This window comes from Clarias gariepinus, chromosome 25 (genome assembly GCF_024256425.1).
Source record: "Clarias gariepinus isolate MV-2021 ecotype Netherlands chromosome 25, CGAR_prim_01v2, whole genome shotgun sequence".
Taxonomy (NCBI): domain Eukaryota; kingdom Metazoa; phylum Chordata; class Actinopteri; order Siluriformes; family Clariidae; genus Clarias; species Clarias gariepinus.
The window spans coordinates 19,881,348-19,892,139 of NC_071124.1; the positions used below are offsets into that span (position 1 = coordinate 19,881,348).

Below are 10,792 nucleotides of genomic sequence, written 5' to 3' on the forward strand. Positions count from 1 at the left end.
GCTATAGTAAAATGTCTTATGGGGGTTGACGTACTTCTACCAAAAACATAGCTTCAATGAAAAAATAGCATAGCACAAATATTTCAATATGATCACATTTAATGGTTTTGAGATGTTTTTTACACTGCATTTAACAAGTCACAGACATTCTAGTTTAGAAGCCTGAACTACTGGCTCAGTGGTGTCTCCAGAGGATCCTCTTTACTGCTGTGCCACTTGGAAGTCAGAAAAAACTGTAAAACTGTGTGCATTAACACACAAAAAAAGAAAAGCTAGCTCTGTTGACAGTTTGAGCTCTGTTTTGTTACCAAAGCAGTCTGCACATCTCTAATCTAGTTGCTTAACCTGATGTGGAGCTGAGCTACTTCAAGCTAGCAAGCTAGCAAATTAGCTGCCTGGATAAATTGCTTAAGTTTTGAGGATGTTTTAACTCTGAGGATGATAGCAGTGAGCTAGCTGGCTAGTTCATTATAGACATGAAGAAATTAAACACTTTATACCTGGTGTGTGAATTTTCATTACCTGACCTGTGTGTTTTTTTTTGTTTTTTTTTGTATTTTGCTATCTAATCGCAACACCTTTTTTTTTTTTTTGCTAACTAGCTAGTGTGAACTTTCCAGCTTGCTATGCTCGGTGAAAAGCACCTCAGAAATCTTACGTTTTTTTTTTTTATTCTCCTTATCACATTCAAAATCTATTTCAATAAAAGAAAGCTTTTGTCTGTATATTGGTCAGAACTCGCTCTTTCAATGACATATGTTTCATACAATGGAGGAGCCGAAGATTTTTGGTCTATATATTTGCATGTCTGTCCAGCCAGATTTTGCCACAGATTTACACAAAACTGGATAGACAGAAATTAATGAAACTTTGCTAGTCCTTCTGTATGTACCAGAAGTTAAACTTGTGCCATAAATTCTATCAAAATTTTGAGTAGAAGGGAAGTCATAAGCATTTAGATAATTTTATTATCTAGCTTTTTTTGGTGTTCTTCCTCGAGGTGTGTTAATGGCCAGAGACGATTAACACAATAGTTTACTGTGTATGCACAGAGTCTGCAGAGGAATGCTCCTACAGGGCGCCAAAATTATTAATACAATTCTTGAACAGACAAAAAAGTGTTAATAATCAAGGCTCCAAAACAAAAAGGCTTATTAAAAAATGTTATTTACACTATGAAATCTGAACTTTGCAGTTTTGTACCAGATGCTGATCAGCTTATTTTGAGCTTTAATTATGTAACTTTTTATTCCAAAGTCTTTACCTATCTAGTCATATATCTAAATTTTGTGCAAACTATTTTTTTTCCTTGTCTTAGGTAGTTCTGCTTTTGTTCATCAATGTTGAGTTAAAATGAATCTTATGTTTAGTGGTTAAAAATGTACCACCACTTTTGTTTTAAAATGCAGACTGCAATAAACAGGGTAATCAGTGCTCTAAAACAGGCTTATGGACCAGTGGTAAAAAAAAACCTGGCAGGCATGATGTTCATGGTTTCTGTAAACAGGTGGAGCTGAATGAAAATACAAGCCGAAAAATACTGTCACACATGTTTTTTAAACCTTGTCTTTATTACTTCTAAAGGGCAGAGTGGGAGAGTCCAAGCATTTTTTTGGTTTCCTCCACACCCAGAACATTATTGTTTCACAGTCCTTTTAGACAGAATAAAAATTTTTATTTTTTATTTTTAAACTCTACAGACAAAACACAAGAAAACACAAAAAAAGAGAACACAAAACTAAACCCCCATCTGCCCACAGATGTCCATAAATAATAATAATAATAATAATAATAATAATAATAATAATAACATCAGTAATCCTCCCCACACACTTCCTTTACAGTACAATATTATCTGCATTCATGCCCTCAGCAAAATTTAAGAAAGGTTGCCAAATATTATAAAATGTGCCAGTAGACCCTCTAACTGTACAGTATACCTAATTTTCTCCAGTTTAAGACAGTACATTACTTCCCTTATCCAGCGGCTAAATGTTGGTGAATCAGGGTCTTTCCATTTAGTCAATATCAGTCTCCTAGCCAAGAGGGAGCAGAAGGCCAATATTTTAATATTCCTTAGGTTAGTGTTTTCTGGGGGCACATCAAACAATGCAATAAATGGAGATGGCTCTACTATCTCTCCAAATAGTCCAGAAAAAGTCTCAAAAATATTGGTCCAGAACATGTAAAGTCTTGGACAAGTCCAGAACTTGGACAAGCCCAGAATATATGCAGCATAGTTGCAGGAGCCTGCCTGCATCTATCACATGTGGTATCGATATCAGCTTTAATCTTAGAAAGTCTGACTATTGACCAATGTAGACGATGCACAATCTTAAATTAAATTACAGCATGTCTAATGATGCAAAAATTCCCTGTTTTTTTGTGCCAGATTTCCTCTGAAATTGGTTCATACATATTAAGTAATTCATAAATCCTGTTTATACAGTAGTTTTTTTTTTGGACTCATTTACATTCAAATATTGAATCTAATAAAGAAAGTGGAGAGCATAATGAAAAATTATTAGAATTCAATGCCACAAAGTTCCGAAGCTGTAAGTATCTATAAAAATGCGATTTGGAATTGTTGTATTTTTGTACCAACTGTTTGAAGAATGCAAAATTTCCATCAATATCTTCTAGACAGACATTTAACCAAAAGTTGATTTTGGTGTTGTATCTGTAGAGAAGATTCCAAAAGGAGAGGCAAACATCCTGGTTGGTTTTGGCACGAAGCTGCTTCCTGGAATCAGATTTTGATGTGATCACCATCTGCCATGTTCCGAAGTCTTGAAGAATCTATCGTACTGTGAAAAATTCGTGAGCCAACCCATATCTCTTTATATTTTTTGCTTCCAAAGATCCAGACTTGCTTGTACTTTTAATGTAGTCGTGAGGAATAGTTCTCTAGTCCCTGTTCCTGCAGTTTTATAGGAATGTGTACTGTTTGTTTAAAGCCACAGAGTGAGCTATGAATCATTCGAGCACTAAGAGAGTGAGAAAGAAGTGCATGATGACAGATGATCAGGCCGGTGATTAGTATACTGGTGATGCTGACTGCTACGTGTTTGGAACAGACGAGAGGGGAAATGAGGTTGCTGCTGAGGTTGTTACATAAGCAACCAATTTTTAAAATTGTAACTTTAGGTACACTGCTGCCTGTCACAGTAAAACATCTGCTCCTATTTCTTTAATTTAATCTACATAATTTAATTTAATTTAATTTAATATGAAACATGAGCGGTGGCTCTAGGGTTTTACATAATATTGTATGCCAAGTTTGTTCTGGTGGCTTCTTTGTGGCTTCGTTGTGGATCTTACTAACAGTCCTGATGGCTTTTCCTTTACTTTATTACCTAACTAGCAATAAATACAGCTAAAGTCATCATTAGCCTAACAAACATTACTCTGGACTTCTGTAATAAGCATCCTTAAAGAAACTTTGAGTTGTTGAGTCACTCTGTTACTTTCCTCTCATTTTTTTAAGCAGATAATGTCTGCCATTGAGTACCATTTAGAACACCAGGTTTCTTGTTTTAGAAAGCATTTTTTGGCACACTCACCAACCAGCGCACTCTAATAAATCATGCATTCAGTAAATAATTACAGTCCTAACGCCAATTAGGAGAAGAAAAAAAAATCACAGGTTGTGTAGACCTGAAGTGCTGACAGATCCTGTCTCACTGCTGTGAACTGTTCATTTTTTGTAACATGGTTGAAAACATGCATACGGCCTGTGAACCCTGCCAAATGTGGACGTAGTATGTTAGTCTTGGTGTCTGAGAGTTGTATAAGTAGTCAACACTGTGGATGTTAGTGCTACTGGAGCACGATCAGGGCTTTATGCTTTTCTTCTGCACGTCTGTGCTGACTCAGGGGCTGAGGAATTTCTCTGCTCTGTGTGTAAGCCGGTGTGACACAAACATGCACACACACACATGCAATACAACTCCAGGCATTCTATCTTCTTGTGATACACAAGATAAAAAAATCCTCCCAATGTATCTGAGAAAATGTAATCAGTTTGAGTTAATTCCAGGGGAAACCATTTTTGAACCATTTTATCTTGGTCAGAGTTGTGCAGGATATGGAGTTAAACTATGGTTGTGTCTGTCTGTTTGCCTGCCTGACTGCCTTCCTACCTGTCTCTCTGCCTGTCTCTCTGCCTGTCTCTCTGCCCATCTGTCTGTGACCATGTGTCTTGGGAACACTGACAGTGAGAACTAAGTGTAGCCTTGATGGGATACCAGTCTATTACACACACACACACACACACACACACACACCTTTGGAAGGTAAAGTATCCCAAGAACCCAGAAGAAACCCATACAGACTTAGGAATAAAATGCACAGGGAGGAACATGATCTCAGGATCCATCCAGGGCCACTGGATCTGTGAGGCGGTGATGCTATATCCTGCTCCACCCATTAAAATGGTAGTTCGGGAAATAAACTCTAATTTCATGCAATTTTCCACCTACCCTGAATGTATTTGATCAATCAAGGCAAATTACTTTGCTTATTTAGTCTATTCTAACTACGGATAATGTAGCCAAAAAAGTAATGGAAGCTAGCTAGCTCAGCCAAAAGATTTTTTCATAAATATCTTTATAAAGTAATGTATCTTCAAAGTATTGTTATATGCCAGCCATCTTGGATGGGGCAGTGGTGGCTTAGGCAATTAAGGCTCTAGGTTGCTGGTTAGAGGGTCGGGGGTTGAGCCCTGCCAGCAACAGGTTGCCACTGTTGTACCCTTACTTAATTCTATGCCCATATATATATATATATATATATATATATATATATATATATATATATATATATATATATATATATACCAAGACACCAAGACTATATATATATTTATATATAATACCCAGCCACTGGAAATGTACAGCATACTCCAAGCTGGGAGGAATGGTTGGGTAGTTTCAGGAAGACCTGTGCCAATAACTTGCAGATCAAAAGATCTGATGTGGCAAGACAGCAAAGGGGAAAAATTTCAAGAAAAAAAAATGGCAGCCATCTTGGGCATGCAAGTCAAGCCAAGCAATTATATAATTTCTGTTTGCAGAGAGTATATGTAATTTCATCTTTTAGTAAAAATTCAGATGATTAGCAGCATCACACACACAAGAGCACACATCCCAGTTGCATAACATTCATCCACAGATAAAAATAGTTAATCATATAAGTGTATAGTATGTGCATTTAGACGTACGTGGCAGACAAACAGCAGATGCTTCCTCATAAGGTGTCCATGGGCAGCTGGACAAACAGCAACCTCCTTCTTCTCTCCTGCGTGACATATTTGAGAGAAGCTCACCATGGGCTGCCCCTGACGTACACAAACTAACACACTCAACAGCTCCTTGTCTTCCAGTGCAAAAGCTCACTGTGCAACATGCCTTGTGGTGACTTCCCCACCGCTACAAATGATCCTTTGCAGGCCTCTCTGTTGGCATCTAGGAAAGAGTGAATTTGCGCCGTGAGCCATATTTACCGTAAATAGCGTCAGGAGAGAACGGGCCTCATCCGGCAGGTCAGACTGAGCCCTGTGTCAATATTAGGCAGGAATACAGAGACAAGGGGAAGAATGGAGCAAGAAGAAGAAAAAGTGCGGGGGATTTTCCAGACATCTTTAAAAACAGAAAAGTAGGGTATTCAGGCTGGGCTTTACCTTTCAGCTCTCCATCCTTCATTTAGGCGCTACACTCATTAGCATTAGATTTGGCTTTTGGCCTCTCTTCACATTACTGCTCATGAAACCTTGGGTTTCTGTTAAACTGATGAGCTGCATAACAGCTTAATTTCGACTTGCGTAATAATTCAAGCTAACACATGTCAGGGTAAGCGTGAGATTACAGAACTCAAACCATATGAACTCAAATACCAAGTCATCAGACGCTGGTTGTATCTCAACTCATGACGTAAATCCTATTCAGAATGGGAAAATGTGTGTATGTGCATGTGATTCATTCTGCCATGGTGAACACAAAGCAAGACAGTTTAATACCATCCCAGCTCAGTCTTCACGAGTCACTGTGAGCAAACACACAGAGGTCCTCATACGGTCTTGTCTGCAGACGGTCAGACAACCTCCATCTGCACCTTCCATTTAAAGATCATGACTATTAAAACCGATGTGGACTTAAATCCAGGCTCTCATCGCCAACGTAAGGAAATCATGATGTTAAAATTACTATCAAACTGATTTATATTTTGATTAGAGAAATCTCTTTAGATAAATATGCCAATAACATTACAATAGAAAAAAATAAGCCCAACATTGTGTAGCTTCCCCATGTGCTGCCTGGGAAGATGTGAACCCCGTGGGCATGACTCCATGAGACCTCTGGGGGTGTCCTTTGGTGGCTGGAATCAGGATGTTAGAAGCCATAGTAGCCAAAGTAGTTTGAGTGTTTGATTAAAATAGAAGGTGAGGAGTTTGGAGGCCTGGTCGGCAGCCTTGGGCTCTTTGCCTGCCAGCAGGTTGTGGTGCACTGGATGTTCTGGTGCCTTTTTATCATCACCAGCAATTCCTTTTTTCCAGGCAAGTTTTGCTGCATTGGCTTTTTTTTGCAATCGGACCAGACTCACTGAGCTTTTTCCCCACCAACATAAGTGAGCATTGGCTGCCCATGATCCTGTCACAAGTTTACTGATATACGGTATACAGTATGTAAAATTAGTGTTAATGTTATGTGGTGTTAATATTATGGCTGGTCACAAAAGATATACAGCTCTGGTATTTAAGCTTAAGACAGTTAAATTCTATTTAAAATTATATATAATGATAGTTAGTTAATGTTCATTAGGGAAAACCGCTGATTAGTTGACTTTTTTTTTTTTTACTTATAGGGGAATGTATATTAGTTCAACTATGCTGAACATCAAAGGAAATTAATGGCAAGACTTTGTCTCAGACACAGTGCCTTGTTTCTGCAAAAATTTCCCAAATCTTGCAAGGTCTACCGTCTCACCCAGTTAAGGCCTTGGTCAGACTTTATTTTAATCAGCAGCAGTGTTTGTTTTTGCAACCCTGATACTTTATATTTCAACCCTGACGGTTCATTCAAACAAGCCAATGAGACCTTGGTGGGTTTATAATGTACTACCAAAAGAAACATACCTCAATTTCAATGTTAAATTCTGTAATGTTTATTGTGTATCAGGGAAACAGCTTTAGCACCAGGACCTTACATGCAGTCAGACTACATGCTTTTTGTTTTTTTGTTTTTTTTCTTGGATGCCTCCTTGCATTCTTGCGCCGCATGAATGAGATACTTCATGTAGTTATCGTTTCTAGTGGTCTACTCTGGAGTCAGGAAATTAAACACAATAGAAAAAAACAGACTCAGGTCTTAAAAGAAAAAAAAAATCTTACTTTTTCCATAGGTAATAAATACAAAGAATTCCAAAGCATTTGTCTGTACACATAAAATAACACAAAGCACAAATTTGTAACAAGAAGCTATAAATTAAAGTATTATAAAAATTTTATCATTTGTACTATAATACCGCAAACAATATTTTGTTACACTAAAATGAAAAAGAAACACAAGCAATTGATAGATATACAGTACAACTATGATAGCACATGATTCCAACAGTATTTCAAGTTTTTGAATTTTTTGAATAATCAAATAAAAGGAATGACATATAAACTGCCAGCTTACAAAATAATGAAAAATATGGAGGAAATGATTTCCTATTGTCCGAAATATCAGTTCCTGTGGACAAAAAAAATCTTAGTTATTCATTAAATTATGTAATGAATGTTATTATAATCCAGCAGTGATTGATTTTTTAAATTAAATGTCAGCTTGGTGATAGTTTGATACATAATGATTGATGAATAATTGTACAATGAGAACACATCGAACCCACCTAGCTATCCTGCAATTTTGAGTCTCGACATGATGGCCGCTGTAGAAAATCTCACAAAGCACCACATTGTTGGAGAAATCAGACTCAGCAACCAAGAAGCTTGGGTTAACTGTGATCTACAAACATGGGGAAAATATAACAATGCTATAAAGCTCTTTTGTTATTGTCACTGGTTATATCTAAGTACTGAATTCAATAAAAGCACACTCCCTACCTTAAGCAGGTAGTTACCAGGAGGAACGTCTGTGATGTCGATCCACTGGCAATCGATGTTTGCAGCATAGGTGTCATGGCACCCTGGGCTCAAACCCTACAACACAGGTTTATATGTGGATGCATTAGCGTTTAAGGGCTGTACCAAAAGTAACGCAAAAGTGGGCATAACTGTTTTTTTTAAATTAACTAACATGTTCAAATTGCACCTGTTGATTTTATAATGCTTCCCTCTATATAAATGTAACACATAGTCTCTATCACAGGCGGGGCATCGTGGAACCCAACTCAAAAAAAAAAAAAATCCCATTTGTTACAGCTGATAGTGTCTTATTGTATGATTGTATGATTTGTCTTCAGTGCTGGTTTCCCCTTCTTTTAACTTCTTCATCCATCTATCCACATTGCTCTTGTCATCTTGTATCATCTCTGTAAACATTCTATAGTGCAGTGAGAGACCATCAACTGCGACAAAAGAGATTTTCAAACAGAATTTGAGAGTTGGGTTTAACTCGGCACAAATGCATGGCTTGTCATGGAGACAATGTTGAGTAGTTCCTTTGTATAAGAGAAAGTGCTACTCTACCAACATGAGCAATCGAACAACTTATGTCAAAAAAGGTTTGGATTACCTTTATTATAGCCCTGGTCTTTCCTCACTCGTGTGAGTGTTTATTTTCGTTATATATGTGCCATATATGGATTTACCTGTGTGTGTGCAGTGCAAGCGTAGCGACGACGAAAGCCTGGGTTGCATCCAGTGTCCTCCAGACAGAAGCTGGCTTTGTGTCCCTCTGCCACCTTACGGCCAGTGTTTATATCCAACAAATCATAGAGGCTGAATGCATCCATGCTGTGGTAATGCCTGTGAAATATTCACAAAGTTAAATGCATTTATTATATTTAAACCTTACAATGATTAATAGTGATTTTGGCTTCTCATAGACTTCTTCATGAGAAAGGTAACTGTATAAGAATGCTTACTGGTGACAGCTGTGCCATTCCCACTCGTGTCTGGGTTTCACGGGCAGAAAGTCTGCTGTGCCGAGGTTTCGGACCCTCTGAGGAAAGCGTAGCAGAACCCTGTAGTCGATGTCCCTAACTGATGGTCTATAAGCTGACCTTAATAGAAAAAAAAACACAAATAAATAGTGGACTAATAGGTACATCAAGTCTTGTAAATGTGGTTTGTACTGATAATTCTTACACAGATGTTAGTTTTTTTTTATTGGTTACAAGATCTCTATTTGATTTTTGATTTATGCATGTCTTAGATAATGGTACCAATAACACAGTGGAATACTATGCATTCATTTTAGTAGGAAACAATAACTTAGTGCACACTTACCGCGCCAGACAGTTCTCTTCCGCTGCGCACCGGAGCGCATACATCTGCATGCGCTGGATATACGAGCCAGCCTGAACGGAGTACGGATCTGGCACGAGGTCCGGGAGACCTGCACACATAACGAGATGAACAGTGCTATGTTAAATCTTTAATTATTCCTAATGGAAAATATTTTAAATGTTTTTTTTCCCCCGACGCACAGCTCACCGTTGTGGAAATATCTGGTCCCGTAGCCGGTTCCAGGTGGAGGACGGCGCGTGCGCGCGGTACCTGACCGTCCGCCGGATGGATAAACGTTGTAGAAAATGTTATTCCTGTGATTTTTCAGTGGATTCCGAGGGTCGTCGCCGACCATGTTGTCGGGTGTCGGGTCTGCCTCGCTTGTTACGAGCAGACCGGGCGCTGTAGCACCGATATCACCGACACTCTCCGTGGGATAAGGGTAGAACTGCTGCGCGTTCACGCTCTCCGAGTTTGTGGGCACTGCGCTCTCCAGATGCAGCTCTTGAATGTCAGTACTAGGCGCCCCGACAACTTGGTATACGCTGTTCTCGTTCTCCGCAGTCGGGGTTGGTCTTCTCGGGACGCCGCTACCGAAGTATTCTGATAGAAGCGCTGAATTCGTGTGGTTTATTGCGGCGGCGTAACGTCTTGCGCCTGGTGAACCCACGACTCCATGCCGTCGAGGTACGACCACCTGTGCGTGTCTGGCTCCGGTAGCGCGGCCGCCCGCCAGGACATACTGTCTGCCGTCCGGTCCCATGATGGTGGACGCCGTTCCGGTGGCACCTGAGTGCGCCATCTTTGCGCGAAAGTGCGCCAACGCGTCTCGCATATTTTCAGGAGAAATGGTGCTGTGCGCGCGGCTTCGGCTGCTCACGTACACGCGGGATCCCCTCCTGGAGTGGAAAGGTGAGTGGTACTCACTACCCGTGCTTAGTAAGCTGTACACGTGCCCGTTATTCTCCCACTGGAACCTGTGCGTCCACGGGCCGACCCCCGCGGGACGCGCGTGCTGCGCGACGATCAAACTAACCAGCGCGCAGCACACAAGCAAAACGACCAGTTTTGCCATCTTGACCACAAAAAGATTCAATTTGCACGACCGAATAGATGTTTTTCCCCACCTCTGGAGATTGTAACAGACGTGTAACCCCCTACCACTCCACCACCTGACTGATTCGACTAATTCTGCACCGCACTGTGTCTTCCTCGAGGAAACTGGAAGAGGGAGCGCGAGCCGGTCATTTGTCAGAAACGATCTAGTTTACACACGCATGCACAGACCGGGTCCATCTCCGACGAGAAAATAGACTTAACTCTTTCTCACCCGAGTCCACG

General features: G+C 39.8%; 1 protein-coding gene across 1 annotated transcript; it reads right to left on the reverse strand.

Moving 5' to 3' along the window:
- Positions 1-7,137: 7,137 nt before the first annotated feature.
- On the reverse strand, positions 7,138-10,792 carry loxl5b (lysyl oxidase-like 5b). The gene is made up of 7 exons (XM_053486209.1): positions 9,659-10,792; positions 9,452-9,560; positions 9,088-9,225; positions 8,812-8,968; positions 8,105-8,200; positions 7,891-8,006; positions 7,138-7,733 (listed from the first exon to the last, which is right to left on the reverse strand). The coding sequence occupies exons 1-7, from the start codon at positions 10,524-10,526 to the stop codon at positions 7,727-7,729; spliced, it is 1,491 nt and encodes a 496-aa protein (XP_053342184.1). The 5' UTR covers positions 10,527-10,792; the 3' UTR covers positions 7,138-7,726.